At 43.1% G+C, this 15,723-nt stretch overlaps 1 protein-coding gene across 1 annotated transcript in view; it reads left to right on the forward strand.

The window, feature by feature from the left end:
• ABCB10 (ATP binding cassette subfamily B member 10) overlaps positions 1–15,723 on the forward strand; it is a 690,016-nt gene that overhangs the window by 180,656 nt on the left and 493,637 nt on the right. The window contains exon 4 of the mRNA XM_044076125.1: positions 7,125–7,271. Within this exon, the coding sequence (XP_043932060.1) occupies positions 7,125–7,271 (147 nt within the window). The remainder of the gene's footprint in view (positions 1–7,124; positions 7,272–15,723) is intronic.

A 15,723-nucleotide genomic window follows, 5' to 3' on the forward strand; every position in this document is an offset into this window, starting at 1 on the left:
TCTTTTTGGGAGCTCTTCTAGACACAAGTTTACAGGTGGCCTTCCTTACTCCAGAAAAACAGTTACAGCTGGCTTCAATCTTCAAGACCTTGGCAACCTTGACTCAGCTCACTGCAAGGAAATTCCTGCAGGCTTTGGGCTACATGGCCTCTTGCATCCTGTTGATTCCAAATGCGAGTCTTCACATGAGGTAACTTCAATGGTACCTAAAGAGTGTATGGTCTCAGCATTGCCACAGTCTGGATACAATGATTCCACTGATTCCCTGCCTCCAGAAGGAATTCCTTTGGTGGTCCAGGGTGTGTGTTTTGAATGAAGGGAAGCCCTTTCGTCTTCCTCAACCTACTCAGATCATAACCACGGACGCCTCGGATTATGCTTGGGGAGCTCATTTTCTAGACAAATGCCAACAGGGCTCTTGGACAAACAAACACCTTCTATGGCACATCAACTTGAAAGAAATGTTGGCAGTCCAAAATGCTCTTCTAGCCTTCCAGACTCTTTTGAAGCCAGGACCTCTGCTAATTCGAACAGACAATACCACAGTCATGTGGTACATAAACAAGCAAGGGGCTCTCACTCTTACCCCCTTTGCAGACTTGCCATGACTTTATGGGACACGGCCCTAAATTTGAATCTGGATCTTCAGGCACAGTTCATTCTAGGAAATCAGAATCTCTTAGCAGACAGCCTAAGCAGAAACATTTTGGATCCTCACGAATGGATGTTGGACCCCAACTTATTCAGCAAGATAACTGCAGTTTGGGGCTGTCCTCAGATAGATCTGTTTGCATCCCATCTCAACCATCAGTTGCCTCTCTTTTGCACCAGGTCCTTCCACAAGACAGCTTGGAAAGTGGATGCCCTGTCCTTCAGCTGGAGGAATCTTTCGGGATATGCCTTCCCTCCTCTTCCTCTTTTGCCTCGGGTATTGCTAAAGATAAAGCTGGACAAACCCAGACTGATCATTTTGATAGCTCCAAATTGGCCTCGTCAGTTTTGGTATCCAACTCTACTGCACCTTTGCTTGGAACCCCCTTGGAGTCTTCCTCTGACCCATTCTCTACTGTCCCAGCATCAGGGTCAGGTATTTCACTCTCAAGTCAAGACTCTCTGCCTGGCAGCTTGGCTCATCAAAGGCAATTGATTCCTTCTTCTCTTCCTAAACAAGTGTTGGATATTCTTTTGGAAGCTAGGTGTCCTAGTACAAGGAAATCTTATGCTTCTAAATGGAAAAGATTTTGTATTTGGATGCAGGATCATGGTTCTGATCCTTTTTTACCTGATATTCCCTCTATTTTACTTTATCTCTCAGACCTTGTGATTAAAGGTCTTTCCTTTTCTTCCATTAAAATTCATGCTTCTGCTATTTCGGCTCATTTCAGTTGTGATCCTCCCATTTTTTCCCACCAGCTGGTTAGACAATTTCTGAGAGGAGCTAAGAATTTAAGACCTCCTAGATCTCCTCCTGTCCCTCTTTGGGATCTCAACTATGTCTTGGAAAAGCTTACTTTGCCTCCTTTTGAGCCTGCTGCTTCTGCGGATATTAAGTTCTTATCCTGGAAGACAGCTATCTTGTTGGCCTTGACTTCTGCCAGAAGGGTGTCTGAGTTGCAAGCCCTCATGGCCGTGGAACCATACCTCATCTTCCATCAGGACAGAGTTTCCTTGAGGACCAATCCTACTTTTATGCCTAAGGTAGTTTCTAGAGTGGCTCTAAATCAGACTATTCACCTTCCTACCTTTTTCCCAAAACCCCAAAATAAGGGGGAAAGGATTTTGCATTCATTGGACGTACACAGGCAACTACGTTTTTACCTGGACAAAACTAAAGATTTCAGAAAATCAGATCAATTGCTTATCTCATTTGCTTCCAGTTCTCTAGGTAAAGCTATTTCTAAGCAAATTATTTCCAAATGGATTGCTCATGGAATAAGATATTGTTACTCTCTTTATGGAAAACAGATTCCAGGTACTGTCCAGATTCATTCTACTAGAGCAGCTGCCACTTCAGCAGCCTTTCTCAGAGGAGTTCCTACTAAGGACATTCTGGAGGCTGCCACTTGGAGCTTTCTGGTGTATTTGTGTTTCCCTTGGGACACCTTTTGGTTTTATGGGGGCTTCTGACATCAGGGGCAAGAAAGGCTGGAGAAGATGCATTCTGACGTCAGGGTTCTTGCTGATACAGCCGACGCCGGACCCAGACTTTGATATTCTGGCTGACCTCAGGCTGCCTGCCGGCAGGAGTACCCTACAGTTATGACAGTAACAGTGAAGACACTCGAACATCTACGTTTATGGTAGGTATACACAACTGTACTTTCTGCTTCCTCAGGCTTATCTGGTGTGTCTGGATCTCAAGGATGCCTATCTTCATATGCCAATGCATCCCTCTTTCAGGAAGATTTTACTTTTCTCTGTTGCTTCCTGGCATTTTCAGTTGTGTTTTGCCCTTTGGCCTTACTACTGCCCCAAGGGAATTCACCAAATGCCTTGGGCCTGTGATTGCTTTTTGCAGGCTAAGGGGGGATCCAAGTATTTCCCTACTCGGACGACCTCCTGTTTCAAGCATTTTATCCAGAGACTTTGTTGCAAAATCTTCATTTTACAGTGTCCTTTCTGCAGAGGCTGGGGTTCACTATAAATTTCAAAAAGTTGTCTCTGACTCCTCCTCATGATCATGTCTTTCTTGGGTGCAGGATCCAGACTGTTCCTATGCTGGCATCCCTGCTTTCTTCCAGGGCACTAACTCTTCTTTCCTTTTTTTTATTCCATTCTACCTCTATCTCAGTAACAGCAATGGAATTTCTGAGAACTCTGGGGTTCATGGCTTCCACCATTCCTATACTCCCTTTTGACAAATTCCGCATGAGAAAACTTCAGTGGTTCCTAAAATCAGTTTGGCTTCAGCGTTCTTATCTCCTCAAATTTTTAGTTCCTCCTCTTCTATGTGTCAAGCAGGAACTTCAGTGATGATTTCAGCAGTTGACTGTCAATCCAGGGCTCCCTTTTCATCCACCTCTTCCCTCTCAGGAGCTGTTCACAGATGCTTCAGATGTGGGATGGAGATCAGCTTTCGGCTACTTAAAGGTGCAGGGAGTCTGGTTGCCTCATTAACAGAAAAAAACACAAGGAGATTAGAGCTGTTCTGATGTCTCTTCATGCCTTTCATCCTCTCTTCACCCTGGGACCTCTCAGGGTGTTTACAGACACTACCACAGTGATGTTGTGATATGTCACCCAACAGTGGGGGTGGGGGACAAGGTCTGATGATCTTTGCCAATTGGCACTCCTAGTGTGGAAACTAGCTATCCAGTATCAAGTGACTTTTCAGGCAAATTTTACATTCCTTCAGGTCAAAGCATTGTGGCAGACTTTCTGAGCAGGTCCATAGCTCAATCCCATGAATAGATGCCTCACAGGGATGTGTTTCTGGATGTTGTTCACCAATGGGGTACTCCTCAAATGGATCTTTTTGCCTCCCCACTGAACATACAGCTTCTTCTATTTTGTGATAGAGTCCCGGGTCCTCTGGTTTGGAAGGTATACACCCTCTCTTTATCTTGGAAGGGGATGTTTCTTTTTGCTTTCCATCTCCTTCACCTCATTCTAAAAGTCCTGTTTAAAATACAACAGGATGCTCCCAAAATCTTGTTGGTAACTCCCATTTGGTGGGCGGCAGCATTGCTTCCCTCTTCTTCTGCATTTAGCCAAGGGCAGTTATCACAAGTTACTTCACAGGTTGCACCTACTCATACAAGACAAGGGATCTCATCCATCGCCATCTGTCCACTGTCACTGTGAGTGATAGTATTTTGATTCCACAAAGACACATTTTTTCCTGAGGATGTGCTTAGGGTCTTGCAGGAGGCCAGGAAACCCACTACTAGGAAATCCTACTTATCGAAACAGAAGAGGTTTTCTGTTTGGTGTCTTTCTCGTAACCTGGATCCACTTTCTGTGGATGTTCCTTTACATTTCTCTTATCTGTGTGAACTGCTCAATGCTTGGTTGGCTTATTCTTCTGTGAAGGCCCACTTACTGGCTGTTTCTGCTTGTCTGGATTTATGACCTCCTTTAGCTACTTGACTTGAAGCTAAGCAATTCCTTAAAGGCGTCCTTCATATTAGGCCACCCAGGAAGCCTGTTCCACCTCCCTGGGATCTTAATTTTGTTTTAGGAAAATTGACCCAGACTCGTTTTGAGCCTGCAGCTTCAGCTTAATTCCGGCATTGTTTTGAAAGACTGTACTTTTGCTAGCCCTTATTTCTGCCAGACAAGTGTTTGAGCTTCAAGCTCTTATGGCTTGCCTTCCTTTTTTTGGTGTTTCATAAGGACAGGGTGTCTCTTCGTACCAATCCTTCTTTTATGCCCAATGTGATGAATGAGTTGTCCCTTAATCAGTCTATTCATTTGCCCAATTTTTCCCTTCTCTGCTATCTGCCAAGTGAGAAGGTGCTGCACATATTGGATGTGCATACTCAGATTTTACTTGGATAAGACTAAGACTTTTTGTAAATCTGATCAGCTTTTTGTTTCTTTTCATCCTAGGTCTTTAGGATTAGCTGTGTCCAAGTAAACTATTTTTTCTTAGATTTCTAAAGCTATCTCTTTTTGTTATTCCTTTCATGGTAAGAGCCTTCTGTCTTCTGTTAAGACTCATTCTACTAGAAATGTGGCTTCTTATGGTGCTTTTTTCAAGGGTTTGGATGCTAACTGTATTCTTGAGGCAGCTATCCGGACCTTCTGTGCATACATTTACACAGCACTACAAGTTAGATGGAATTTCCAGAACTAGATCTGATTTTGTTAGGGACATCCTTCATGGTTTCCTAAAGAGCTCTGCTGGTCTATCCTCCTCCCTCTCTTTTTCCTGAGCTTTAGCACTCTCTCTGTTGTAATGATTACTGCAACAATGAAATGGAAGGACATAGCACAGTTGTGTAAAGTCTTACCATAAGAGTAGATGTCCTTCTCTTCACTGTTGCAGTGCTCACCCTCCTTCCTCCTCCCCCCTGGTTCATTTCCCTTCTGGATGAACTGCTAACCTTTTTTCCTTGGACAGGCATTCCTACTGGGGCTCTCATTTCTGAGGCTGGTACATCTGGATGTCACCTTTATACCCTACTTTATGCAAGGAGCATGCATGTGACTTATGGAGTACCTTAAAGCAACCTAAAGGCTTTGGTATACTGGTGGGACGTCGGGCTGCCCTTGGCAGGGGATCCCTATTGTAAAGAATTCTGCAACAGTGAAGAGAAGGACATCTACCATTATGGTAAGATCTTACACAGCTGCACTTTCTCCTTAATGGCTTAGTGTGACTGCAGTGGATTGTTGTTACTGTCCTGCTTGATGACTTCTCCATCCTGTGACTGGTGATGGGTTTCATTGTGAGTTGGGCAATATCTACAATTTATTTCATTTTTGTGTTGTGTTTCCTACTTTTTATTTTGTATTTGTTCAGTGGATTGGAGCAAGGCTGACCTGAGGAGCGAACAGACAAGATGAACTCTCCTAGCTTGATGCACTGTGGGCACTAGAATGAGAAATTTCAAAAATATGCTGAAGATTGTGGGCAAGGAAATAGTAATAGTTACCCACTGCAGAAACCTCCTTGAAAGTCAACTGATATGGTGACTATATGTGTTATCTGCTGTTAGTTTTTTTTTTTTTTTTTTTGGTCCCCCTTGGGACATCTTTTCCCCCCATGCCCCCATATCCATCTTGGGTCTACCAGGTCTTCTCCTATCCCCTAGACTTACTTGCATTGTCTCTGGGGGTGGTTGTGTATGCTAAATTACTTGCAGTGTCTATGGGGGTGGTTGTGTATACTAAAGGAGTCCTGCAGCTTGGTCATCTTTGCTTACTTCCGTCCATCTTTTTGTCCCTATAAATGCCATACCCACTCCCTACCCTGCCTCCCACACTCATTGGTTTCTCTGAGGGCAGCTCCCCTTATTGGACCACACCTCCCGTAAGGGAGTTCATTGATGAACTCCCAACTGCTCTAGCATCAACCCAAGCTTACCCTGGTTGGCTGGGATGTAGTTGGGGCTTTATCCCTCTATCTTCTGAGTATATATCATTCTTGTAGTTCAAAGCATAAAGTAATAACTTGCAGCAGCTGATTCTGCTACAGTTCGAAGGCAACTGGTACAGGAGGTGTAACACCAGAATCATTTGATGTAGTGCGTGGCCTACCTCACTGCATAACTGCTCTCATTTGAAAGTTAGTTTACTGGATAATAAATATGACCTTCTCTTCCCTAGGGTTCAAATATAAAAGGGGGTGATATGGTGAAAGGGTTTGAGTACAAGTTTGTAGTCTGAACAGTATGGTGGCTCAGTGATTAACATCACTGACTCACAGCTGTAGAGTCTGGGGTTCAGTCTTGATGTCCAGTCACTGTGCGTTTGGACTTTGCATGCTCTTTCTTTGTCTAATTGGGCTTTCTACAGATACTCCAGTTTCATACCATCTTCCAAAAATATGCTGATGGAGTGGTTGCAGTCTATAAATATATGCATCTTTTTGCCCAAGTTGGACCTGGTTGACTCATTCATGCTTACAGTGCCAGTCACAATGTGTACTGCTTTGTGCCTGTAGCACTGACTTATTTGAGCCTACATTTAAAAGTATTTAAAAGGCAAATAAAGCATCAACAGTATTTATACACTGTCACTTAATTACAGTGTTCATTGTGTGATTAAGCATCTTAAATGTGAAAAGTGTTTAAATTAAACAAATATGGCAAAAAAAAAAAAAAAAAAAAAACTGTTTTATATTTTTAAATTAGATTTTTTTAACATTTAAATGTGACTGACTTAGAGCTCCCTCCATTCATTTGCAGTGCAGTCTGCCAGTCCTCATGAGTTTGACTGGCAGGTGTGAATAAGCTGGCAAATGCATAAAGATGTTGAAACTGCTGAGCCCTATGTATGCATATTAGTATTGTGTAATGATGTAAACATAGGGCAAGGATATACCACTATATGCTGTGAAATATTTCTCAAACTGATTATCAGACTAACTAGGTATTTTTGGTTGTTTGTGGCTAGACTGTAATTAAAGAAAGAGACAACATAATGTTAAGTATTTGTTTATCAAACTTTTCTTTCAGCTAGCTGAGGAACGTATTGGAAACATCCGAACAGTCCGTGCATTTGGAAAAGAAATGGATGAAGTAAAAAAATACAGTGGCAAAATTAATTATGTATTGCATCTTGCAAAAAAGGAAGCTTGGGCTCGGGCTGGGTTTTTTGGAGCTGTAAGTATATAACTTGACATGCTTGGTAATCATTAGTAACTTAACTGCAAAATAAGTAGTAAAGAAGTTTGACACCTATTAAAAAAATCGGCATTGATGCCTTGATTTGCGATCTGTTCTTGTTTAACCAGCTAGCCTAGGATATGCCGACAATCTTGGTGAAGCTATCTGTGGGGCTCAATCCCCCAAAATTAAAGCTAAGGAGTCCCTATCAAAATCTTCTATGCCTTCTACTTCCTTGAGTCCATCTTTGGAGCAATCAAAGAAGAGACCAAAATCAGATCTGAAAACATGTCAAAGGTCCTCCCCTTTGGATCCAAAGAAGAAGAAATTAGTGGATCTTACATTCTCAGATCTGACAAAAAAACCCATGGATCCGACTACTTCGGGTCTGATAATTACTCCAAGGACCAGGTATTCCCCTTCTTATGAACCAGTGCCTTCCAGGTTCCCTCCCCCTTTTTTTGGAAAGATGCCAGCCCAAGTCACCTTCCCTTGCTTCATCTCATTTGTCCAGGAGTTTGATAGAGGAAGTTGTGGACGGAATGATGTAGTTTCTCGGCACAGATTCAGATGGGTGTTTTACTGGCTCTGACCCCCTTGGGTCAGGAGGCCCATCCAGCTACCACACCACCACTTCTTACTCCTTCATTGGTCCCTCTGCTTCAGAGTGCCTGTCTGTCTGGCTTGGAGCCGAAGCTTCCTTCTCTGGTTCGAGGCATTGGAGTCGACTCCGAGGTTATAGAGCTGTTTCTGCCCCTTGTATAGCTCTGCTCTGACTTTCTCTTCTGGGAGAGTTCTTTCAGGGTGGAGACAATGGTCCAGAAGCCTGTCTTCTCGGAGTCAAGGTCTGTCCTCTCTCTGAAGGAATCTGCCTTCGAGGTTGTGAAGAGGGTATTTTCTGCTCCAACAGTACTGACAGATCCAACCCCCTCAGATCTTCAATCTAGTTTTCAGATGTATCTGCGCTTGGAGCTGCATCATTCTACAACTCAGGGATAGCCATCTTGAGACCCCCAGACCACCCAACAGGGCTTAATGATGCCTTCTGACACTCCTCCAGAACACTCCATTAAGGAAGTTTCCTAGGAAGAGAAAGTGCAAGAGGAGCACATAGACTTGTCCACAAGAGTCAGTTACTGAGGATAACTGACTTCATTGAGGGTGAAGGGTCCCTGCAATCACCTTCAGAAGATGTCTCATTTGGAGATATCCTTGAGATCGTGAGATAGAGGTGGTTGGACCTTCAGCAGAGGAATCAGTATTTCTGGAGGCCTTTACAGCTGGCTCATCTACCTCCTGTGTTACTCCACCCACCGACTAGCTCATTGATTTGGTTTCTCAGTGGGAGTGGAAGAAGCCTGACTCAGTTAAGCCAATCTCTAAGAGGCTAGATTGGATTCTGGTGTCACTTGTTAGGAAGGAATTTTGGAGTAAGGGGGTGCCCGTGGATGCCATGGTCGTGGCAGTGGCCACCAAAAAGTGAACAACGTTCCTGTGTTCATCCCCCTAACAGGATGTCTAGGGTGATGGACAGGTTTGAGAAGTGTGGTTATGCATCAGTGACCTTCGTTCCTAGGTCGCTGAACTATTTGGTACATTTTACTAGGTTACAAGGTTAAAAAAAGGGACTTGATCAAGGAACGATCAAAATTTCTTTCAGGGACCATTACTGCTGAGACCCAATCATCTGTGGTCTCCCAGATGGCTACCGTCCAATCTATTTCGAATTCATCCATGAGGCTAATTTCGCATGCACCCGAAAGTGCCTCAAGGGCAGTGGATTCAGGCATAATCCATTGGGAGGCATGCCTGTATGCGCTTATGTGATTTTGCAGAGCCTTTTAATGTCTGTCACTGCACCCTTTGATGGTGGTTGTTTGGCCTAAAAGTGAGGGACACGTCATCCAGGTGTGAGAAGGATGGAAAGACCCTCTCTGCAGTGGGCGTATGTTTTTCCAACCTCAAAGATGCTTTTCTAGGAATCAACAAGGTGGGCAAAAAATGTGGTTCAAGAAGTCCCAGGGCCTTTCCAGGACACGTGTGGAGAAAGTTCCCCTTGGGGCAGAGGGGGGAACTGTAATGGACAGCGACGCCCCCAAGGCAGAGGAGGTCTTCAAAACCAGGGGTCCAGAGATTCTTTCTCTGATGAATCCTACTAGTGCTCCTGAAAGGAGGCCTAATAGTCAACCCCTGACTGCCTCCTGAGGTGGACAATCTCTGCACCAAAAGGCCTGACTAGATGTAATGAGATACTTGGGTACAGAGGATTATTTCCAGAGGTTATATAACTCCCTTTTCTCTTCCACCTCCCAACTGTATGCACAATTCCTGACGTTCCACCCAGTAAGAGGAAAGCAGCAGCACTAGAAATACAAAAGCTGCTAAAAGAGAGAGTCATCCAAGAGGTCCCAGCAGACCAGATAGAATCTGGAACTTACTCAGCGTTCTTTTTAGTGCCAAAGAAAACAGGGTATTGGATTTTTGGATCTCAGCATTTTGAACAAGTCAGTTCGACATACAAAGTTTTAGATGGTCATGATTCAGTCCATTCTACCCTTCCTAGGCAAGGATGACTGGATGTGCTCGATAGACCTTCAGGATGCACACCATCACATAAAGATGAACAGACAATCCAGAAGGTGTTTACACTTCCTGCTGGGAGCCAGTTACTACCAGTTCAGAACAGTGCTCTTTGGCCTCACACAGTCCCCACAGTGTTTACCAAATACATAGCAGTGGTGGCAAGCTCACCTGAGCCTGCAGGGATTCTGCGTATTTCCATATCTAGATGACTGGCTCATTACCGCCCCAACCAGGCATCTACCAACAAGGGCAAGGATCAGGTACTTAAGATTTGTTCTCATCTGGGGATAACCATAAGTTGACACGTCTCAGCTACAGCCAACTGAAATTTTAGAATTCATAGGAGCAGTCTTCAACACAATGTCAGTGACATCTGCCCTTCCTCGCTCAAGTGTACAGACGGTCAGACTCCAGGTCAGGAAGACGATTCTCATTGCCAACATTTCAGCCCAGTTGATCCTTCAACATGAAAGTGGCAGAAATGATTTTCCATCAGTGGGGCCAGCCTTGCTGCGATCTTTTTGCTTCTCCCCTAAACAACCTATGCGGCAGCTACATTGCCCTAATCCGCTCTCAGGGGGAATCACTAAGGGATGCTCTACTTCATGATTATCCTCCTGGTCTACTTTATGCTTACCACTAATTCCCCTGATTCCAAAGTTTCTGCAGAAAGCTGCCAGGTTGAAGAGCAAAGTCATCTGCATTGCACCTTTCTGGCCTCATCAGATTTCTTTCCCCTTCCTTTGCCAGCCTTGGATTCTGGGTCTGATTCCAGATATCCTGTCACATCCAACAGATAGTTAATTTAGATGTCTTAAACCTCAAGCTAACAGTGCGGTTTCTCCAATTTCAATAATAGCCAGACAACCGATGTTCTGTTCCCCTGTCCGTCATATCCTTTTATCTTCCCATAAATCATCTACAAGAAAGCTTTATACAAATAAGTGGAAAAGGTTTGCTTACTGGGCATAACAAAAACACACCAACCCCTTTTCAGCTCCAATACATAACACACTTGAATTTTTGGCATTAATCTTTTATGATCAGGCGAGCTCCTCTACCACTCAAATTCAGTTAGTAATATCTAATTTTCATATTGGGTTTGACAGTTCTTCTGTGACCTTTTCTAAACTTTGTAAAGCATTCTTGAGAGGCACTTTTCTATTGAGACCCCTGTATAAAGACCCTACTTCACCATGGAATTTGAACTTTGTAATGCAGGCCTTAATTCATTCCCCCTTTTAACCACCAGCTAAATGTGATCTTAAGTTCCTGACCTGGAAAACTATCTTTGTAATGGTCATTACCTCTGCCAGACGAATTGCAGAACTTAAAGCATTGTCATCAAAACCTCCCTACTTGACCTTTCATAAGGATAGAGTTACATTACTTACCAATTCTTCTTTCCACCCCAAGATGGTGTCAGAATCCAGTATCAATCAATCCATTAATTTCAGTATTCTTTCCTAAATTTGCAAACAAAGGTGAATATATGTTGCATTTATTGGATGTTCACAGACAATTACATTTTTACTTACATAGGACATAAGAAATCAAGAAGACAAGATCAATTTGTCTCCTTTGCAGATTTGAAATTGGGCAAACCACTAACAAAAGTAATTCTAACCAGATGGCTGATGGGTTGCATTTCTTTTATCTTTAACAAGTTGGGTCGAAACTTGCCTAAATGTATAAGAGCCCATTCAGCTAGGTCCATGGCCACTTCTTCAGTGTTTCTATCCAGGGCTTCCATGGACGACATATGTGCGACTGCAGCCTGGGCCAGTCCTCATACATTTATCACTCATTACAAATTGGATCTGGTCTTGAGGGGTAGAGCAATGTTTGGCTCAACTACGCTGAGGAACATCCTTCCTTGGAGTCCACCCTGGGATTTTAGGTATCTGGGGACTCTGTCCCCAATAGTTGAGGATAGAATGAAGATTGACAACATCAGATAAAGAAGTTATGTGCTCACCACAACATTCCATCTTTGTTGCCCAATTTCATTCTTCCTCACTTTTCCACCCACCAGGCTCCAATCCTTTTCACAGTAGACTTCTGGAAGAATGAGATTTTGTAAGGACACCTCTGTACTTTATGTTGAGCACCAGCTATAGTTCTTTCTGTAGGATGTATATGTGTATATGCATGCACATTTACAATTATTACCCTTATGTAAATCAGCAAACAAGATCTGAGGTATGTTAGGGGGTGGTGCATTATGGGTAAGAGAAACTCGAGAGCTTTTTGGTTATCATGTTCTTTAGTAACAGCCGAGTCATATCTGAGCCCAACAGTTGAGGAAGAATGAAAATAGACAATACAGATGGAACGTTATGGTGAGTATTCAACTTCTCTTTTGTGTATAATTGTAAATAGAAATGTAACTACTGTCTTTAACTGGTACTTGGTATAATGCAATGCAAGCAAATGGAGCTTTTCCCCCAGACCATTGCTGAAAATGGGTATTATCAAGTCGGACTTTCCTGGTAAACAAAGATAAATAAATAATAGTGCCAAATAAGGAAAATGCTTGGAGACCAGTTCTGGATCTTTCTTTCCTAAACCTGGTTATGATATTGCCCGAATTCAAAGTGAGTCGTTTCACAACCTTTTACCTCCTCTTCCTCTTTCAAATTTCCTGGCAACACTAGACTTAAAAGGTGCTAATTATCACATCCTTATTCATCCAGACTTTAGATGTTTCCGAAGGTTTTGTGTGTCTGGATCATATTATCAGTTATCTAACTTATCCTTTAAGACTATTCACTGCACCAAGAGTGTGCACAAAGTAACCTGCTCCAGTTATAGCTCATTGCAGGTTACAGGATAGACACATTTTTCCATATTTAAATTATTTGCTTATCTTTGCAGAATTTTTTTCCAAAGTGTCAGGAATCTCTCTTGGGTAGAGATCTCTTACACAAGCTGGAATTTCAAGAGAAAATTCAAGTCTTTCGTGGTATTCTTGGGATGTCAACTAGGCGGCTCATTTCAAAGAGATTTTCTTCTACAGGAAAAAATAGATCATTATCTAGCTCTTTCTAAAGTTTTCCACTTAAACTTTGGTCAGTATGAGGGAATACCTCAGGATTTTGGATTTCATGACATATGTGATTCCCGTGATACCCCTGGCAAGACTGCACATGGGAAAGATATGGAGGTTTCTGAAATTTCTTTAGTCCCAGCATCCAACACCCTTTATCTTTTCAAATCCCAGTGCTGGAGTTTTTCAGAAGAGAATTTTTTTGGTGAAGACAACAGATGTCCTTAAATCCAGGTTTCTCCTTCTCCTTCCTCACTCCAAAGCAGTCAGTCACCACAGACACTTCAGAATTTTTTGAGGAGTGGTTTCAGGAGAGATAAAAGTGAGGGTTTGTGGAACACCAAAATAAAAGCAAGCACATAAATGCCAAGGAGATGTTTGTCCTGATCAAGGCACTCAACTCTCTAAGCCATCTTTCACCCCCTGATACTACTTCAAGTGGTTGGACAATACCATAGTCATGTGGTACATCAACAAGCAAGGAAGAACCAGATTATACCCCTTTTGTAGACTTGCCATGTTAGCTTGAAATACAAGTTCACTTCACAATCACATTCTACAAGCATCCTACCTTCCATCAGAGCAAAACTGTGTGGCAGAGAAGCTGAGCAGGACCAGGGCAGATCCTCACAAATGGAAAGTAGGTCAGGAGGGCTTCCAGGATTTGATCCATCTTTGAGGAGTTCTCAAGTTAGACCTGTTTGCTTCCTTTCTTAACAATCAACTGGCAAGATTCTGTTCCAGGACTTCATACAAGAAAGCAAGGAAGACAGATGCTTTTTCTTTTCCTGTGACAGGATTGTTCCTGTATGCTGTCCCACCCTTTCTATTAATATCCAGGGTACTTCTGAAGATTCAGAAGGAATTCCCCAAGATCATTTTGGTGACTCCCTTCTGGCCCAGGCAACTGTGGCTTTCTCTTCTTTTGAAAATGGTCAGGGGCATTTACCACAAGCTTCCTCACAGAATGGTTCTGTTCACACAAGAACAGGGGTGTTTGATACTTCCTGACATCAATCATTATCAGTTGACTGCGTGGATGATAGGGTCTTAATTCCTTTTAGGCATCAATTTACTGAGGATGTGCAGCAGGTACTAAGTTACCTACTTTCAATCTAACTCCTGTAGTGCACACTGCAGTGTTTAGGATAAACCATTTCTTTTCATCTTACCTTTAAGCATCCCTGTGACTAGCACTTGCTTTAAAACCTACTGGAAAGCACTAGGAAGTCTTAAACTGATACAAGCACTCAACACTCCTTGTTAATAAGGAGAAATTAATCATAGGCACTAAACAGCCTATAATTGCTAAGTACCTTGCTAAGGTAAGGCAAAACAGCTCTTGTACTTTACAAAAAAAAAAAAAGCCCCAAACCAGGCATGTCCAAGGGTCAGCTTCTGGTGATTTCTCCTGTCCACCTGGTGAATCTGGGCATACTGGGCAATGCAGCAGTTGCCTCATGTACACAGACAACCCTCTCATCCTACCACCCAACGCTACAACCTGCGAGCAATGCACTTACATAGCCAAACTGGAAGCAAAGCTCTCTCCACCCAAGATTGTGCTAGACGGTCAAGAGGAGAAGGTTAACACCCGCACTACACCTCAAGCAACACATAGCCCTTCTAAACCCACACCACCAACACCCACACATAGCAACACTAAACCCACATATGTGGAGGCCTTTAACATTAACCTGCCCAAGCAACAAGGACCTCCGAAGCTGAAACGCAAACAAACACCAATCACAACCAAAGTGTCACATAGCTCACAACACCAGTGTGCCACCCAACAACAGCCCCTAAGGCAAGACAACGTACCAACACTTTAGTCATAGGTGACTCTATAGTCAGGCACACTGATGTCCCACTCCCCAGGCTGAACAAGGAGAAAATTACAGTCAGTTGCCTGTCGGGTGCCAGGATCCACCACATAACGCATGCACTCAAGTTACTCCACAACAAGTACAAATATGACTGTGTCATTGTCCATGTTGGAGTGAATGACTTGAGACGTACCTCCCTGGACTACATGAAGAGAGACATGAAAGAGCTCGGATCATGTGGCACAGGCAGGTATGACCCTAGCCCTGAGTAGCATCCTGCCTTCGCCCAGAATGATACCACAGCATAAGGACAAAATGATTGACTTCAGCAATTGGCTAAGCTTCTGGTGTCATTCAAAGGGGATCCAGTATCTGTCTGCCTGGGACAACATGATTGACAGACCACGATGCTTTGCCAGAGATGGTCTGCACCTGTCGTCCTTGGGATTTCGGTTACTGGCTAAGGCTCTTGCCACCCCTATAGTGCATTTTTTAGGCAAAGTTCAAAGAACAAAACCACCACCATAACAGGTACAAGCATGCACAATCTGAAGGTAATGCTGCTCAATGCTAGAAGTCTAAACCTCAAAATGCTTGGAGTCTTAATTTTGTGTTGGAGAAGCTAAAACTTGCTGTATTTGAATCAGCTAACTTAACTGACTTGAGGTTCTTAACATGAAAAACAGTTTTACTGATTGCTGTGACCTTTGCAAGAAGGGTGTCTGAGTTGCAAGCTCTTATGGTGAGTCAACCCTATTTCATTTTCCATAGGGACAGAGTTTGTTTGAGAAGTAATCCTTTTATGCCTAAAGTGGTATCTGAGTGTGCTTTATGCCAAACTGTCTCCCCATTTTCTTTACTGAACCCAAAAATGAGGGAGAAAAGATACTCCATACCTTGTATGTCTACAGACAGCTTGGATACTATCTTGACAGAAGTAAATCTTTCAGATCAGTTCATTCCGTGTGAAAATGAACAGGGACAACCTGTG

This window comes from Protopterus annectens, chromosome 1.part1 (assembly GCF_019279795.1).
Source record: "Protopterus annectens isolate FY-2018-M chromosome 1.part1, PAN1.0, whole genome shotgun sequence".
Classification (NCBI taxonomy): domain Eukaryota; kingdom Metazoa; phylum Chordata; order Ceratodontiformes; family Protopteridae; genus Protopterus; species Protopterus annectens.